This window comes from Arachis ipaensis, chromosome B2 (genome assembly GCF_059453495.1).
Source record: "Arachis ipaensis isolate K30076 ecotype BB chromosome B2, ASM5945349v1, whole genome shotgun sequence".
NCBI lineage: Eukaryota > Viridiplantae > Streptophyta > Magnoliopsida > Fabales > Fabaceae > Arachis > Arachis ipaensis.
The window spans coordinates 14,793,434-14,813,041 of NC_142437.1; the positions used below are offsets into that span (position 1 = coordinate 14,793,434).

The 19,608-nt window shown below is 27.2% G+C and overlaps 1 protein-coding gene, 1 long non-coding RNA gene and 1 pseudogene across 13 annotated transcripts in view; 1 reads left to right on the top strand and 2 right to left on the bottom strand.

The window, feature by feature from the left end:
- Nucleotides 1-2,485, bottom strand: LOC148573100 (photosystem II reaction center W protein, chloroplastic-like; annotated as a pseudogene). The gene is made up of 3 exons (XR_015905458.1): nt 2,374-2,485; nt 886-1,000; nt 1-359 (listed from the first exon to the last, which is right to left on the bottom strand). The product of XR_015905458.1 is annotated as a photosystem II reaction center W protein, chloroplastic-like (transcript).
- The window catches only part of LOC107626907 (putative aquaporin NIP7-1), a 27,876-nt gene continuing 8,602 nt past the window's right edge, over nt 335-19,608 (bottom strand). For 8 of the 11 annotated variants that reach the window (XM_088506400.1, XM_088506399.1, XM_021115538.2 and 5 more), the window contains 5 exons: nt 11,593-11,817; nt 10,591-10,785; nt 10,408-10,469; nt 886-1,000; nt 335-359 (listed from right to left, as the gene is read on the bottom strand). In XM_088506400.1, coding sequence (XP_088362526.1) covers nt 994-1,000; nt 10,408-10,469; nt 10,591-10,785; nt 11,593-11,817 — 489 coding nt within the window. In that variant the 3' untranslated portion in view covers nt 335-359; nt 886-993. Of the gene's footprint in view, nt 360-885; nt 1,001-10,407; nt 10,470-10,590; nt 10,786-11,592; nt 11,818-12,324; nt 12,544-15,318; nt 15,402-19,608 lie in introns of all 11 variants that reach the window. The other 3 variants (XM_021115540.2, XM_021115539.2, XM_088506401.1) reach the window with 2 other exon arrangements.
- LOC110268723 (uncharacterized) lies at nt 12,378-12,947 on the top strand. Its single transcript, XR_015905459.1, has 3 exons — nt 12,378-12,479; nt 12,557-12,622; nt 12,830-12,947. It is a non-coding gene; the product is annotated as an uncharacterized LOC110268723 (long non-coding RNA).

Here is a 19,608-nt window from a genome sequence, read left to right on the forward strand (position 1 = left end):
ATAATATATTTAGTTAATTTAAATCTTACTCTTTCAAAGACAAATATATTTGTCCTTATAAGGATAAACCTGAGTCCTCGTCCTCATCAAGAGTTGAAGTGTATACAAAGTAGAGAGACCAAATAAGAGCAAATACACCAAAAAGGATCCACCCAAGAATATTGTTGCTAAGCCCAAATGGAAGCCCAGTTCCCTCAGTGCTCATTCTCTCATCAACCAAAGCAATGGCTGCTGGGCTTGACATGGTTGTAGCAATGGCGACACCTAACATGGATGATGAGGCTCGCATTCCCATCTTTGACTTACTTTCTTCCTCAATAGAAGGCTTTCCTTTCCCAACTTTGACACTGTAGGCAACGCTAAAAAATATATACAAAAATTGAGTAGTCTTAAAGGAATTTAAAGAAAAAGCTAAGGTTAATTTATCAACTAACATCATCTAAAGGCTAAAAGCCCAACAATAACATTCAATGAGTAAATTACTCTGGCCCAGCTCCTCTTTAAATTTTTAATAATAATAATAATAATAATAATATAGTTATTCAACAAATTTAAATAGCATAACCTTATTTCATGTTTGAAAAATAAACTAGAATGGAGGTAAGTATAAGTTAGACAAACTTTTGAATTTAATTTTTCCATAATCAATTGTGACATGTCTCTGTGTCCCACAATTGAAGAACAAAATCTCAAAGTTCCTTCAAATTCTCAACAAAGTAATAATTGATCCACTTTATCACAATTCACAACTCTCATATTACTAGTTCCTTTTATCTTCTATTGTCTTTGGGTAATACAAGACCTTCAATATGTTCACACAAAATTTAAGTTTATGAGAAAATTAATTTTTACATATATATTATGCTGTTATACATAAAAACTTACCAAGAATAGAAGAGGATGAGTTCCCCAGAGGTCTGTTTTTCACAAAGCTAGTGCGGGTGATTGATGAGGCTGTGGAGGTAGTTGAGATGGTTGCTTCCATTTCTCTTTTCAGTAACTGGTATATACACAAAAAATTTATAAATTTTGTGTTAAAATATAAAATATATATTAAAATTAAAAAAAATAACATATATATTTATATATAAATATTAAAATGTCAATAAAACCTTTTCTATAAGATTTTGACGATGGATAAAAAATTAAAAAAAAAATCATTTTTTAAAACAAGTCCAACATGGCCAAAATTTTATAGGACTTAAAGTGCACAGGGTTAATTCTAATGTTAGTTATTTTAATTTTTTTTTTATTTTATACTTTGATCTCTTATTTTAATCATATTTAATAAATTATTTAAAATTATCATATTTTTATTATTTTTTATTTTACATTATTCGAAATTAATCGCAGTCGGTCGAGTGTCGACCAAAGTCGGCATGGACGATTAGTGGTTTGCTCGGGATTGGTTAGAGACAGTCAACGATCTACCTAAAATCAATTGATCAAGATGTCGAACGGTTAGCGAGTAACTCTAGTTGGTCGAAAACAGCTCAATAAGTTAAAATCCATAAGTCATTTAAGTTGGGTCGGTAACTGTTTAGAGTTGATCGTTATCATCGTATGAGTGTCTTGAGTCTTTAAATAATTTGGAATCAACTCTTGAACTGGAAGGTTTAATCTTTTTATTTAAAGATTATTGTGAATTAGGTTTGATAAAGACCTTTTAGAAAATATGATTAGTATAGGGTCAGGCTTTAGAGTGCTAGCTTGGGACTAGTCCTTAGGATCTAGGGTTAAATTGACACTTCTACATGAATATATAAGCTGCACTTGTTTAGCAGCATGAGATATTGAGATAGGGATACAAAGATATAAAATCGTGTTTGACAAATGAGATATGCACAAAAATATTGTGTCTAGATACACTGAATTACTGTATTTTGTGTCCATTCTAATAGAAAAGATTTAGAGATACTAATAAGAGATACAACTTATTTTTTATTTTTTCTTTTATTATTCTTGTTAATTTTTTAATTATATTTTTTTATCATTATATTTTATTTCCAAATCTTTTGAATGAAAAAAAATAAAAATAAATTAGATTTTTATAATTTATTTTAGTTTATCACCAAATAAAATACAAGGACATTAATTTTTATGTTTTTGTTCTTTGTGTCTTATGGTATCTTGTCCTGTTCTCAAAACCAAACACATCCATAATAACTAATTTTTAGTATATACATAATATTTTTAAATAAAAATTAATTTAATTATTTTTAAAATGTCTATAATTCTAACTAACTTTTAACCGTCTTTTATCGTTTAAGATTTTGTATTTAAATTTACTATAAAATTATAAGTCGATTATCTATATAGATTAATTATTTATAATTAAGTCTCCATACCAAATAAATATTGGGCACCACTTACATAAAGTCTCCAAAAATAACTTTATGATAAAGATGCCTACGTGACAAGTTTTGATTCACACATTCTAAAGCCACACTTTTCACTTAAAACCGTAATTCTTCACAAAGAAAAGCATCACCTAATGAAAAAAAGTAAATTAGAATATTTAAGAGAAGAAATAATTAAATTATCAAAATTAATAGATCAAAAATTAATGATTTTAACTAATGTTAACTGTAATGACACCGAATTCTTAAAATCAATACAAAATAATTTTTCTCAAAATCTTTATTTTACTATAAGTTTTATTGAAGGACTTCAAAAACCTGAAAAAACTTATTTTTCACACGGAATCTCTAAAAAATGTTACCATGGAAATGATTCCCCACATCTTTATCATACTTTTAACCCACAATTAAATTCTATAGTAGATATGCTTGAAGAAATATTAGTATCCATAAAATTTCAAAGAAATAAGGAAAAAGAGAATCCCAAAGAAGAAAAATTTCAAAATATAATCAACATAACAGATTTAAAAGTAAAACCACCATTGAAATTATGAATATTGAAGAAAAATTAGAAGAAGTTACAATACTTTTTAAACAATTAAAAATGGCTCAAGAAAATAATATTATGGAACAGGGATTTCAAATAGAAGAAGAATTAGTAAATTCTGAAAACATAGAAAATGAAGAACACATCTTAGATTATTCAAGTGACGAAGAACCAGCAATTCCAATACAAGTAAAAAATGAAGCTGGAACATCTAAGGATAATCAATCTCAATTTAAATGGGAAACAGGTTTTGATAATTATGCTTTTAAAAAGGGGTTTATAAATAAAGATTCAAAATATACAAAAATACCATCAAAATATGTTCCTAAAATCCAGGAAATGGAAGGAGAAAGAATGCTCGATTTAGACTGTAAAAAGAATGAAAAAGAAATTTTCGAAAACTGGTTAAATTCCTTCTTATTAGAAACCTTTACTAATCCAAAACTTAGTGAATTGTCTGGAAGAGATATTTGAAATTACATAGGGTTTCATACTAAAGGAACTATAAGAGATTATATGACATCAATAGAAAACCAAATAATAGAAGAATTAGCAACAAAAACAACAGCTTATGATAAGATATTACATATAATGATGATTCTATATAAAGAATTTTTTGGAAAGAATATTATAGATCATAGACAAGAAGTCTATAATAAAGAATATCAAGAAGCAAAAAACCATTTAGCTAATATTCAGATATATGATTTATGTAATGTGGAGTCATATATATGTGAATATAGAATACATTATTACAAATTAAAAGAAGAAGATAAAAATCATTATCTTAGTATGTATATAACAAAACTTCCATATCCTGCTAATGAATTTATAATGGGAAGATTTATAAGAGAAATAAATAGAGGGACAATTGAAAATAATTTTGGTGGAGCAACCTCTGCAATAAGAGAGGAAATAAAAGAACGTTGTATGCAAGAAGCGACTCAAAAAAGATTTGCAAATATAATTAGAATTTGCTGTCAGGATAATGAAGAAATACCTCAAAAATATGGTCTTAATAAAAATTTTCAAAGAAAAAGAAAATATCAATTTAGAAAAAGAAAATACTATCCAAACTGGAGAAAAAAGAGGTATTTTTAAAAAAGAGATAACAATAAAAATAAAAGACAAAAAAATGACTATTGCCCAAATAAAAAAGAAAATTGTAAGTGTTGGTATTGCCAAGAAGAAGGACACTATGCAAATGAATGTCCAAAAAAGAAGGATAAAAAGGATCTTACCAAACAAATAGAAATTGCTAAGTCTTGTTTCATGGAACCATTAGAAGAATCCGATGATAACTTAGACTATATTTTTGAATATGTCTCAGAAACAGACTCAGAGACTGAGTAATAATGCCACATTTATTACTATAAAAATAACATAAAAGTTTATAAATGCTTTTAAAGATACTGGAGCAACACAATGCTTTGCTAGTACAAATATAAAACTTGATTGGAAAAAATTAAAGAAACCATTAAGAGTTAGAATAGCTGACAAATCAATACATAAAATTGACCAAATCTATCTATATATATGTTAGATTCTGGAATGGATTTTATCATAGGAAATAACTTTTTAAAGCTATATCATCCATTCATTCAAGAATTAACATATATAGTTTTAAAAGCTCCACACGATTCTTCAATAAATCAAAAATCAAAACGTATAAAAATACCAACTACTACTATAGATAAGATCTTAAAATTTAAAATATTTTCTATTTTAGAAACATGTTATTTAAATTTATACTTTCAGATAAATATTCTAAAAAAAAAATCTTGAAATAAAAATAGAAGAACTTTTAGATAAAATTTGTGCTGAAAATCCTTTAGATATTAAAAATACAAATAAAGAATTAGTAAGCATTAAATTAAAAGATCCTACAAAAGAGATAAATGTTCTAAATAAAATTCCTTATTCTGCAAGAGATAGAGAAGAGTTCTCATTAGAATGTAAAGATCTTTTAGAAAAAGGAATTATAAGAATAAGTAAAAGTCTTCATGCGGCTCCAGCCTTTTATGTCGAAAACAATAATGAAATTAAAAGGGAAAAACGAAGAATGGTAATTAATTATAAGAAAATGAATGAAGCAACCATTGGTGATGCTCATAAACTTCCAAGAAAAGATTCTATTTTAGAAAAGATCAAAGGAGCAACTTGGTTTTCATCTCTTGATGCAAAATCAGGATATTGGCAACTTCGTTTAGACGAAGAAACAAAGAAATTAACTGCTTTTACTTGTCCAACAAAAGAATCAATAAGTGTGTTGCTCTATGAATGGAATGTATTACCATTCGGATTAAAACAAGCCCCAGGTATTTATCAAAGATTTATGGAAGAAAATCTAAAAGAATTAAATGAATTTGTTTTGGTATACATTGATGATATATTAATTTTTACAAAATAGGATAAAGAAGATCATCTTCGAAAATTACTAATAGTTTTAGAAAGATGTAAAGAAAAAGGATTAGTTCTTAGTAAAAAGAAAGCAAGAATAGCAAAACAAGAAATAGAGTTTCTTGGATTAATTCTATCCACTCAAGGAAAGCTAAAACTTCAACCAAATATTTTAGAAAAGATAAATTTATTTCCTAATAAAATAGAAGATAGAAAACAGTTACAAAGATTTTTAGGGTGTATAAATTATATTTCTGATCAAGGATTTTTAAAGAATATAACAGAATACACTAAAAGCTTATTTCCAAAAATAAGTACTAAAAAAGAATGGAAATGGGAAGAAAAAGATAGTATGCAAATTCAAAGAGTTAAAGAGTTATGTGAAAAACTTCCAGAACTTTATATTCCAGAAGAAAACGACTACTTAATAGTGGAAACAGATGCTTCAGACATAACCTGGTCAGGATGTCTAAAAGCTAAGAAAACTATAAAAGGTTTAGAACAAGAAAAAGAATCACTAGATTCTAAATATTCCCCAAAGGAATTACTTTGCAGGTATACTTCAGGAACTTTTACTCCAACAGAACAGAGATATACCACTCATGAAAAGGAAACTCTAGCAGCAATTAAATCTCTTAAGAAATAGAAAATTGATTTACTACCCAGAGAATTTACATTAAGGACAGATTCAAGTTACCTAACAGGTTTCATACGATATAATTTAAAAGTTGATTATAATCATGGACGATTAGTAAGATGGCAATTATTTTTGTTACAATATCCAATAAAAATTGAATATATTAAGGGTGACAAAAATGTTATTGCAGATACATTAATAAGAGAATGGAGTTCGTCTACAACGCATTAGATCAAGAAATTCAAAAATATGAGTAAGAGCTCGAAAAATGCAAGCATTGTCAGCAAATAAGGACACAGATCCAATCCCTCAAGAAGGCCATTGAAGCAATGAAATCAACACAACAAGCAAAACCATCAGAGTTCAGTCAGCTAAGCATGGTGGCCAAATCAGGTGAAGAAAAAATTTTAGAAAATAAAACAATTGCTGAAATTATTAAAAAATCCACCCAAGATAAAAAATATTATGTAATTTATAATGGCCCCATGAAAGGAGTATATGATGTCTGAAAAAAAGCAGCACCATTCACACATCAATCAAGGATAATTCATAAAGGAGGGTTTTTAACACTGGAAGAGGCAAAAGAATCCTTCAGGGAATATGAAGCTCTCCATCCAGAGCAAACCCTAAAAAGAGCAGATAAAGCTCCAATTCAAACCCAGAGAACAAGGATAATAAGAAACATTCCTACAAGGGCTGAAATCAAGGAAAAGAAAAGGGTCTGTAGATCAAATCTCAGAGAAACCCTTAACATAGTCCTAAATTGGACTGAAGAAAAAAGGGCAATTTTGGGATATTATCCTATTGCCAAAGAACAGCTAACAAAGCTGGTTATATTTCCAGATGCTTCCCCATCGGACACCTATCAGTTTTTCCAGTATGGATTAATTGATACAATTTTAATTTTTAATGATCTAAAAATTATTAGTGAGTTTCCTGCAGGATTCGTTGATGCAGTAAAGAGATTTAAAAATATGATTGACAATGTAAATCCAAGGGATATATCCCTAAAATTTACAAACAGTCAACCTATTTTTAATGAAGAAGAAGAATGCTTGGTTCCAGCACACCAAGTAATATTCATGTCCGTCTTCCCAGGAAATTTTCAACCAATTGATCAGATTCAAGATTTAACAATCTACAGTCATGAAGGAAGGCTAGCCAGCACATTAGCAAGGGTCTTTGAAAGAACTCAAAAAATAATGAAGGAATCTCACACAAGGATTAATTATAAAAGTAGAAATACTCTGCTTGTGTCCAGTAAAAGAAATGAAATTGAAGAAAGAGAGATGAGACTCTTGGTAGAATTTGAATCAGCATTCTACAACTTATCTGAACTTTTAGAAAAGCTCCCTGAAGGGATAAAGAGGAATCTCTGCTATTTGATAAAAGACAGAGAAGACCACAAGTGCCAGCTATGTGCCTCAGAGATATCTGAAGAACGCAATAATGAAACGGAATCAACCCACATGATGAAAGAAGAAGACAACGCATCTGAGGGTCACATGATAAAAGAGGAGGACAGTGCATCTGAAGCATCTCTCAACATTATTGCATAGTGACGTAAGCACTTAGGTCATAAAGCACTAACAATGTAGCTGGTGCAAGATAACAAACAATGACGTAAGCAATGACGTCATAAGAAGGGTAAGGATGGGAATTGTCCATCAAACCCAACTATTATAAATAGATTGCTCAGGCAATTGTAGAGGGGGCAGACAATAGAAAGCAGGAGGCTAAGAGTACTCATATGCTAGGAGAGCAAGGAGGAAGCGGCCGAGGCGATTCTGTAGTCTGACGAAGAATTTCCTTAGGGAAAAATAATTCTAAACTCCCCTATGGAGTTAGTATCTACAATCTCCCATCTGGAAATAAAAACACCTTATGTAAAATATACTAAATAAAGGAAGTTTTCCTCCAGAAAGGTACATCTTCATCCTAGTCTTTCAATTATGAATTATTTAGAAAGTTTAGAATTAACAGAAGAATCTGATTACTATAGATTAACTGCTTTATTAGATAATGAAAAACAGACTGTTCTAAAAACAGAATTAAATCTCAAATCAAATGAAAATTTTAATAAACAAAATCTTTTAAAAGAAGTTTTTCATAGAAAAAATATAATATACTATGGAAAAATTTAACTTGAAGCCCCTATAAAGATAAAATCCGCCAATGGAGAACTTGAAATAGCTTTGATAAATGATGAAGAATTGGGTAAACAGATTGAGAAAATTAAGGATCAACAAAAAAGATCTAAAATTGGATGGATTCATATTAGTACTATACAAGTCTTAATCAAATCTACATATATGAAAGGAATTAATTCACCAATAAGCTTAGCAATTTGTGACAAAAGAATTACTGATGACCCAATAGATCAAATAATTGGAATTGTTCATGGAAACTTGGCAAACGTAAATGTTAAATTCAATGCCCATCTTGGATATGCTATACCTTTATCAACTGAAAATCTTGGAAGATCTATAAGTTTGGCTTATAAATTTCACAGAAAGAATCTAATGGAACAAGATGATAAACCATTTTCAATTACATATGCAATAAATTATGCTTTAACAAATAGCCATCATAGTATAATATTTAAAAATAGAGAAAGAATTTATGTCGATGAATTATTTCAAAAAATTGTAAAAACAGAAATACCAAAATATAAAGCTATTGAAAACTCAGTTCTATTATTAAAAGAACCATCAGGAAAATTAGTTTCATCGAATTTTCAAATAAGAGAATCTAAAATTAATAGCCCTTTAAGTTTATCTAAGTTAAAGATTAAAGAAGAAAATTCTGAAATAAAAGAATTAACAAAAAAGGTCGAAAAATTAAATGAAACTCTAAACACTAAATTATGACAATAAATAAAGAAGAAATATATGTAACTTATCAAGACAAGAAACAAGAGCTCTTTGAAAGAGAAAATTGTTTGAATTATTTACAGTTTTCTGAAATAAATCAAAGAGCATTTGAAGCTCTAAAAATAATCTATGACAAGTTAAAAAGAGAAGTTGAAGAGCTAGAAAAATTAATAGAATCTTTAGAAAATAGTGATGAATCGATGATAGAGTTTGCAGAAATTCTAAAATAAATAATGAAGCATAAAAAGATTGAAAAACCAGAAAATAAAATAAAAAGAAAAAGGGCGGAAAAATTAAAAAGTAAAATAAAAGAGTATAAAAGAGAATTAAATAACCTTCAGATTGAAATTGATGACCTTATAATAAAAATGATAGAAATAAGAATAAATATAAACAAGTTGGAATTAAACTTAAAAAATTTATAAATGCCTGGAAAATCATATTATGACTTAAAAGAATTAAAGCTGTTGAAAGAAAAAATGGAGAATGAAGTTGAAAAATTAAGAAGGTATTTAGAAACAACAGAAAGTGTAGAAATAAAAGAAGTTTTTGAGGATTTGAGAAATTATATTAAAGAAAAAGACAAACAGATAAAAGATTTTATATACAATAATCCATGCAAAAAAGAATATTATAAACTAAAACAAGATTGAAAACTATAAAAATAAAATCAGAATATACATCAAGGACTAGTAAAAAATTGGAATCATATAGTAGAAATGGTTGCAAACCAAAAAATTGGTATCGGAGCCAAGTTAACGATTAAGGGTAACACTTTCTCTTTAAGCAACACTTTTAGTGATACGCTTTTAAATCAATAACAACCACAAAATAAAAACGTCTTTACGTAAAGATGAAAATGGCATCTTTACCGTAGCATCCCCCATAAATATTTTCTCAATCAATCCCAGAATCTTTCCTGTTTTAATTTTTTATTTTATCCCTATACTATAGAAAATTTTTTATTCAACTTTTTTTTCATTTGGGTTTCAGAATAGGGTTTGATACTTTGATTACCATATTTTCAAACCATAGAGATATAGTTAAAAAAATGTTTGCACTTGGCACAACCTAGAGGTTTGAATTTAAATATTTAACTCACAGGATCAAATTTGATTAAAATAATTTTTAGAATAAAATATATTTTTTATCTCTAATGTTTATAATTTTTTTTTTTAAAAAATGTCTCTAACGTTGTTGGATTCAATTTTGTTATTAACGTTTTCAATTTGTGTCAAAATCACTTGTGAGTGTTAACTCCATGTATAATATTAAGGGCAAAATTAAAAACTTTTAAAGATAGTTTTGATACAAAGCAAAAATGTTAATGACAATTAAATGAATCGAAAACGTAGGACAAACTTGAATGAAATTAAATATTAGGAGTATTTTTGAAAAAAAAAATCCACAAACGTTAAGAACAAAAAATATATTTTACCCTAATTTTTATATAGACCACAAAATTGATCACAAGTTTTTAAATTTTATAAACATAATTGAAATTTGAATAAAATTAAAGGATATCAAAAATAATTTAACCAAAAATAGGGAGCAAAAAGGAGAATTTGTTAATAATTTGTAGTTAATTACCCTGTGATTAGTACAGCAAGACCAATTGCAATTCCAGCAACAAAGCCAGATAAATGCCCAACCTGCATAAATAGTTTTTGTCTTAAGTTTCAGCTTATTGTAGATAAATGTAAAATAGTTTAATAATTAAAGAACTTAATCAGTAATTTAATTATGTAAATTTAATTTAAATTTATTCCTTACTGATTCATGCTCAGATGTCAAAGCTGCAACAAGGAACATGACGATGAAAGTTGCAATGAGTTCAACCCACAATGCAGAGTTGCAACCTTGGATTGGCCTTGTGATCATAACCTCTGATTTTATGCCATAAACAAGGCTACCTATAAATGTGGCAAATATAGAACCTACTATCTGTGCTATTATGTAAATTGGAACCTGTTCAGTTCAACAAAATAAACAAAAAGAATAAATTATGCTAGCTACCTGAATTTTAACGGGGTATATTCTCTTGGTTTTATTTAGGTTATTATAGTTTAAAAATTTATAATCAAATTCTTATGTCTTGTATAAAAATTTTCATTGAAGTAATTTTCTAATCAAATTATCATATTGCATTAATGTTTTTGGGTCCAGTTTCTTTAATATAAAATTTGTGATCAAATCTGTATTTCGGATGATAAATTATTATTTTATATGAATTTTTCTTAACAACGGAGAAATCTTATCACAAATATTTTTATAGAAGAGAGATATAATGAAGATTTTAAAAATTTGAATTGAAAGAGTTAGAGATTTAAAAATTTAAAGGTTCAATCGTAATTTAATCGAAATTAAACTAAATATAATAAAGTAATATATTTTTGTTTAATATATAATCTTAAAATTAAATTTTTGTATTTTATTATTTATTTTAAACTGATTAATTTGTAAAAGTTTAAATCGATTTGACCGATTTATCAAATTTTTAATCGATTTTTGACCTAATTTTTTTAATTTTAGTTGATTGACTCAACCAATTTTTATCCTGAATCAGATCAATTTTTTATTACTGATTTTTAATTAATTTGAATAATTTGATTTAGTTCTAAAAACCATAGATATAATATAATATAAGGTTTTTCTCGAAAACTTTTCTTATATATAAAGTCTTAAATACGAATATATAAACTACAAGGATCAAACTAAAAATTGAGTGAAGTTATAAATATTTGAAAGTGAGTGAATGTTTTTAAGGTTTAATACCTTGTACCATGGAACATGACCAATTGTGGCAAAGGCAATTGTGACAGCTGGGTTGACATGTGCACAAGAAATTGGTCCTATGGAGAAGATGATAACAACCACTGTTAATCCTGCTGTGGCTGCATACTCTAGAAGCCCCACTTCACCATTTTGGAATTTTGTGCTTGCTATTATTCCACTTACACACAACATCAAAATAAATGTTCCAATCACCTCTGCCATCACCTTTATATATGTAACAAAAACAATTTACACTTCTCATATAACAAAAAGATTCAAAACCCAATCACATTGCTTTTCATAATACATATAACTATGTAAGTATGAAACATGTATAATGGGCTAATTTTTAAATTAGTAGTATTGGACTTGGCCATAGTAGGAATTAGTGAATACCTAAGTCATTGCCTTCCTAAATCTCTTTTTCTATCTAACATTCTCTCTTCTATGAGTACTATTCGTTCCTCAAATTTAGAGGTGGCAAGAAGCCATTAAGAGTGGATTTTTGCACAATCTAATTCTGTATCGTTCTATTAGGTAGTGTTTAGTAGTGAGACAGATATTGAAAGACAGATACTGAGAGACAAAGATAGAGAGACAGAAATTAAAATAAATCTCAATATTGTGTTTGATATAAAATATCGTTCAAAATATAATATAGAGACTAAAATAAATGAAATAACCAAATTATCCCTACTAATTAAAAGAAAAAAACAAAAATAAAACCCTCACCCAATCCTCCAGACAACCATTTCCCCTTCCTCCTTTCTCAATCCCCAATGTCTCCCGTCAGTCCACCCAATTTCGCCGCGTCACTCTCCTGCTTGGCGTCCAGTTTGCCGTCGACGAGGAAGCCTTGCCACCGTTTCTCCATTGCTTCGCATACGGTTCTCTCCATCTGTCTCTCTCTCACGTTCGATCTCTCTCTCTCTTACTCTCTCTCACTTTCTTCTGTTGGTTGCAGGGGATACTAGATAAGAGCAAATTAGTTGCTATTGATGCTGGAAACAGGAGCTATCCTCCGAATAAGGTATGTAAACTGATAATTACGATGATTTTGACACCAAATTTCTGATGATTCGATGATGACACTGATATGAGATAGTTAGCATCGTTATTAACTTTGAATAAAGTCACAATTTAAAAAGTTGTTTTTCACATCGAGTGATTTTGAGTTTGTTAGTATATTAATATTAACAAAGCATTACATTTATCAAATCTTGTTATTATTGTTCAGATGTCAAGAACAAGTGGGAGAAGAGCTCTTGGGGGAGGAAACTCATTGTCCAGAAGAGAAGGGCATCCCTCAATGACTTCGACAGGTTCAAGATTATGTTGGCTAAGATCAAGGTTAGTCTCAGATTCAATTTTCGTCATATCCTCTTACTTGTTTCCAATTTTTGTAGCATCACCATATATTGTTAAATTGTGCAATATTACAAGCAATCACTGAAAGGTTACTCTAGTTTATTAACATATTTTGACAAATTGAACTCTTTACAAAAATATTAAGTGTTAGTTTATCCGACGCTAATTAATGGCAGATTTTGCAATTAATATTTAATACGACAAAAAAAGAAAGAGAAGTTGCTTAATTTCGACGGTAATTTTGGCACCATGTTATATTTTGTGGTGCCTATTTACCGTTGGATGGTTCTGTCAGTAAATTTGACGGTATGTAATTTTTTTGAGAATAATTAGCGCATAATTTGTAATCAAATTAAAATTTATTTAAAAATTGTTAGTGTACAAATTCTAAATACCAAAAATCAACTAATAATTTTATTAAATATCAAGGATCTAAATATAAAGGTCATGGCTGACTTACTAGGTTGATGGCGATGCTAGCCCTCCAAGTAGCAAAAGAACTTTAAATTAGATTGTTCTTCAAAAAGGTGTGAGAATTGAATAGAGAAGTTTAAACTCAAATAAAATATGCAAAACACCTGGGTCAGTTTGGATTAGTTTTTAAAAATAGTACTTATTTTTTTATTTTTTTTAAAAAGATTTCTTTTCAATAAATAAAAACTATTTTACATTTGGATAGACTTTTTAAAAAGAATTTTTAAATTAAAAAACATATTTTGTTTCTATTTTTTTTAAAAGCAAAGTATTATTGACTTTTAGAAAAAGCAAATATTTACTTTTTTTTTTTCAATAAAAGTACTTTTTCTAAAAGAAGTATTTAAATAGGTTTAAAACTAAATAAAAGTACTTTATTTTTTTAAAAAAAAAATATTTTTTCACTCAAAAAAGCTAATATAAATTAACACTTAATATTTTTGTAAAGAGTTTAATTTTAATACACTGATAATATAAAATATTTTGTGTATTTATCTAGTCATATTTGTTTTTTATATGACTATTAACCCAGTCAATATAAAAAATAGTTATTTTTTGACGTGAGATTATATAGTTAGATGTATATATAAAATTATTTTACATTAAAAATATAATAAAATTAATCTTCTTAATTACCAAATATAAAGTAAAATATTTATACTTTAAAGAAAAAATACAAATACCTCTCTAATAAATTTTATCAAAGCCTTCGTTTGGCTGGTAAAAAAAATTGTAGATGGTTCTATGAGTGCAAACGGGTCATGATTAGTCGAGTCAGCCCACCTAACTCAACAAAAAAAAGCAAGTTAAAATAGAAATTTGAGCTCGCTAAAATAGAAAATTCACCAAATTCGTATTGCTTAACTCGTAGTGTTTGATGGGCCGAATTAGTTAAATGGATTAGTAATTTTTTTTAAAGTATAAAAGCCGAGATTGATTTTCTCTTGTTTTTTTTTTTTTATAATTTGAACCTCTAAATGCCAAATTGGCATAAAATACTATTAAATTTAAAAAAATAATAACAATTATTGGATGATGACCAAATATTATTATTTTGAGTTTAAAAATGTAATTATGTGTTTGATTAGTTTGTTTATTATGCAGGAGATTATTAAAATTAAAATAGACCCAATAACAAATTAACAAAGCCTTAAAGTGATTCAGACCCATAAATATTCAATCCAATCGTAACATCCTCATTATCAAAATGTCACGTTTTCGGCTGTGCTACTCTGATAGCTCGAAAATTATGACGACTTTTACAATATTAAAAATAGCTTTTCCTTTTAGAAAGGATTTCGAATTTTGAATATTAAATCTTTGACTTTTGAAAAGAAGCATAAGGCGGTTATTAATTACTGTACTTTAAAAAACAGTTTTATTTTCGTATCTTATTATAGCAATTCTGTAACCCTATAGTGAGAACCCTTTTGAGGACGATGTTATCACTCCCTTATAGGTCTTTTCTTTTCAGGTTATGGACGACGAAGTTCGGAAGAGCTTAGTTAATTCGTTTCTGTTTAAATGCTATGTTGTGTTATATTAGTTATTTTTTTCCCTCACTTTTATCCTTACAAGTTTTATAAGAGGGATAGAAACTTGGATTATGTAATATTTGTAAAATTAATTTTATGTATATAATATATATATCCTTTGTAAGTATTGATATTCGTATGGAGGTATCTTACTTATTAAAAAAAAAAAGTCTTTTGAGCGATTATACGGTTTAAGTTTTAAACAGGCTCATATTTTAGTTTTAAATATTGTAAAAGTTGTCGTAATTTTCGAGCTATCAGAGTGGCGCAGCTAGAAGCGTGACATTCTGATAGTGAGGATGTTACACCAATCAATCATGGTCCAAGAGAATAGTTGATGATCACTAACCATAACAACACGTTTCTATTTGAACTAAAGCAATTGTAACCGAATCAAGTCTCCCACTTCTCTTTTTTCCACCCATGTGATTACTTCAAGAACAAGCAAGAAAAAAAAAGCTCTAATTAGGACTCAAACCAAGAAAAAAGTAATTACCAAAATTAAGAAACAAAAAAGAAAGAAAAAGAAAGTCAGAGGTTAGGGCAACAAAAAAATAATGATCAAATCCAAGGTGATTCAAAAAATAATTTTTGTTTTTGTGCTTCATTAAGTAGCTTGTTAAAGATGCAATCCTCCCTCAAGCACCAAAATAAAAAATAGAAGAAATTGGAGGTTATGAAATTCTGTTACAAATCAAGGGTTAAGAATCAAACTTGGAGCCAAAGTATTAATGAATAGCTCAGATCCTTGAAGAAATTTTAAAAAGAAAGAAAGAGAAGAAGCTAGGTAAGAATGCATGTAAACTTTATTCATTGCTACTGTGTTATCTCTCTTCTACGCTGTTACTGTGTTTGGAGAAGAAGTCAACTTTTTAAACTAAGGTTTAGACTTTGAAAGCTTTACTCCCCTATTAAAGGGGCAAACGGCCAGAGATTGATTCAAGGAATGAGCACATAAGTTTGGGTTTTCATAACTTTCAAGCTAACCCTTCTTCTTCTTCATGAGTTTATATTAAAGTTTCTGTTCTTTAGTGTTCATCTTTCTTTGTTTCATTTCAATGAAAAAAGGCTATAAATAAGGAATCAGTAAAAGCCATTGAAGGTAAAGAGAGTTATAAGAAAAATTCAGAAAATTATGTCAAAATTCTTTTGTATGTTATCCTGTTTTGTACACATGATCCCGAGGGGATTCTCTTGCTAAGTTGGGTGAGTACTTATTGGTTGTATCATGATCCTAAGAGGATTCCCTTACTAAGTTGAGTGATAACTTAGTGGTTGAAAGTTTAGGGAGTAAATCTAGTCAAATCTAACTTGGGTAGAAGTTGGGTTTATCCCAGATAGGATTGGATTGAATCCTAGAAAAATTGGTGTTTGTAATTTTTGTGAAAAATAGTAAAAATTCATCTATTGTTATGGGAAAGACTATATGTAGGTTACAGTGTACAAGATGGTTGAATAAGAATACATGGCTGCAGGAACGAATTCATGTTCAAGGAAGTGGGGCAAGTGCCCCGAGTGAAATTTAAAAATCTTTTAACTAATATAGTAATAAAATTTATTTGCCCCATTATATAATTCAATTTGACCCATTATAATTGAACTTTACTCATCATCAACTTTAATTATATAAAAACCAATGGTAATATAATTCAAGATTCAAATGAATTTGTTATAATAACCTTTGAAAAGAAGGGGTGAAATAATTATAAATTTGTTATTTTATAATTGTAACTAATAAATAAACCTAAAATTTTAAAAAATCTGTTTATATACTTAGTGAATATTATTATTGTGTCGTGTATATATATTATATATATTTGATTATTTATTCAAAACAAAGGTAACTACTAATTTGATATCCAAAAAATTTAGACAAAATAATCGTTGAATGATTTAAAAATTGCGATAAAAATGACTAATAAATATTATATTTATTAAAAGTGATAAAAAACTTTCGTATTTAATAAATGACATATCCATTTAATCTAAATTATTTTGTTAACGTTTGAATAAATATTTAGAAGATGCACAAAAATATTTAGAGCAAATTTGATCTCTAGATTTTTTTTTATTTTTCAAAAAAATTAATCATTCACAATTAAAAATTTTTAAAAAAATTCAGTTGACATAAAATTATAAATTTTTGAGAATGAAAAGATCTTATTTTTTAATATTACTTATAAAAAATTACATCAAAATATGACATCTAAAGTGTTTTTTTAGAATATATATTTAATATATATCTAGTTCTTCGGGACTTATTTGTTGTTAACACCTTTTAGAGTTATTTTTTATTAGAGATGTAAATTTTTCAACACTATTTTGATTGTTTACTCGTTTAAAATAATATGTTTTAAAATATTATTCTCTCTTCTATAAATTACCGCTAGGTTAGCATCTTAATTTTAAAACAATAAAAATATTTAATAGTCAATAGAATTCAACTCAATATTTTATTAGATTTGATTATAAATATATAAAATTATTCTATTAAATTAATTGCAAATTAAATAGATTATCTTGTTAAACTAATTTTAATATTAAATTAAAAATAACTAATAAAAATATTAATATTATATTATTGATTATTAAATAAAAAATATTTATATAAATAATAATAATAATAATAATAATAATAATAAAATAACAAAATCAAAATAATGCTGTCTATTCATTGGTATTTTTTTTAAGTTAACTTTAGTTTTTTTTTTTGACAACATTAGTTAAAAAACTTTTTTAAATATGAATATTATAAAGAATCGATTTTGTAATCGTATAAGAGATGCATTTTTAAATAATTATTAACGATATATATAAAAAAGAGAGATATTTGATTGTATTGACAATGAAATTTTAGATTTGATTGTATTTCATCTTTTTAAAATATAAAATCAAAAAAATAAAATTTTAACTTATATATTATTATTTAAATTATTATTTTAGTATTTTAATTTGTTGGTTAGATAATTTAACGACTAATTATATTTTATAATAACAAAGTATAATTATAAAAATTATTATTATATTATGTATATTTTGTCCCCACTCAAAATTTTCTAGATCCATTACTGATAGTTGTGTAATTTTCCTTTTTTTACTCTTTTTTGTTTTCTTTCAATATGAGACAACATAAAAATGTTTCCTGTATTACTTACATCACAGAGTTACAGCGGTTCAAAAACAAAAAATTACTCTATTCCTAATACATCGTACATAAATAAAATAAAATTATTTTCTAAAATTTTAACTTGACAAACTTAACAATAATTAAACTCCAATTCAATCAAAAACAAATAACAAAAAAAAATTTTAAAATAGTGAGCATAAATTTAACCTTCCTTCTCTAAACCATTCACAAACCTTTAAATACAACAAACAAATTTAAAAGATGTACAAACACAAACATCGTTACAAACAAAAGATTACAAATTACTAAATCATACAAGCACGTTTTTTCTCGTTATTGTTCACTCTCACATGCATGCCACCACCATTAACCCGTTTCTCTCCTTTCAAAATGACCTTATCATGTCATCAATTCCTTCATTTCTATTTTTTTGAAACATCTGTAAATCCATTCTATTTTGATTTTTGTTCTTGGATTAGATTTTTTATTTTCACTTGTTTAAAGTAAAAAAATAGACAATGAGAATTAAAAGTTGAAAATTTTAATTTTAATTTTAATTTAAAAATATTTTTTTTTTGACAAGTCAACCTACTTTTTCACATACTTGTCCTATTTGCTAACAAGAAGAATGATTTGACATTTTTAATATATTTATTTAGATAAAACGAATCGATTATCTCATTTGGTGAAAGATTTATTAGATAACTTAACATTATCATTTGACACCCTTATCTAACTGATTATTGTGTGAAGTGCCACATAATGAATCACATACGAAAATGACATGAATATGGATTTGAGAATTTTTTGCACGTTGCTTAAAATGTGTTTTTTTTTAATTATTTTTCTAAAAAAACTTTCTTCAGTTGCAAAATATTTTTTAATTATTATTTGTCTTACGAAAAAGCTTTTCTCAAAGTTCGAAACATATTCTTTTGTGACTAAAAACCTTTTCGCAGAATACAAAAACAATAATATTGGTATCACTGTAAATCACCTTTTCTTTTTTTATCTGTTCTTCTCCCATTCAATACTAAATGGGTGCCCTTAGGCAAGTCATGTTCAAATTCTGCTTCCCGGGTAGGTAAAGTGGTAAACCACAAAAATTGTTACAATAAAAATATGAAATCGTTCAAGTTATGTTATAGACTGTTAGTGATTAATATTTGGGAATGTGGAACTCAGAAGCAAGTTATGAAGGTGATTAAAACTCTTGATTATGGTCAGTAATATGAAAACAATATTGATTTATCATATAGGAAAAAAATTATATAAATAAAAAAGTTATTTATTGTTTGTACTTATTAGTTTTTGTGCCTATATTGATTATGCATTTGATAATATTTTTGTTTTTATGTGTTTATATTAATTGTGTTGGTGGGTTTCCAAATTAAATAGAGTCCACAAGTTAAAATAAATAAATAAATAGTGACTTTTAAGCCACGAACGGAGAGAGAGAGAGTTTTGAGACTCTCATTTGAAAAAGAAAGAAAGAAACAAAACAGGAGCTTG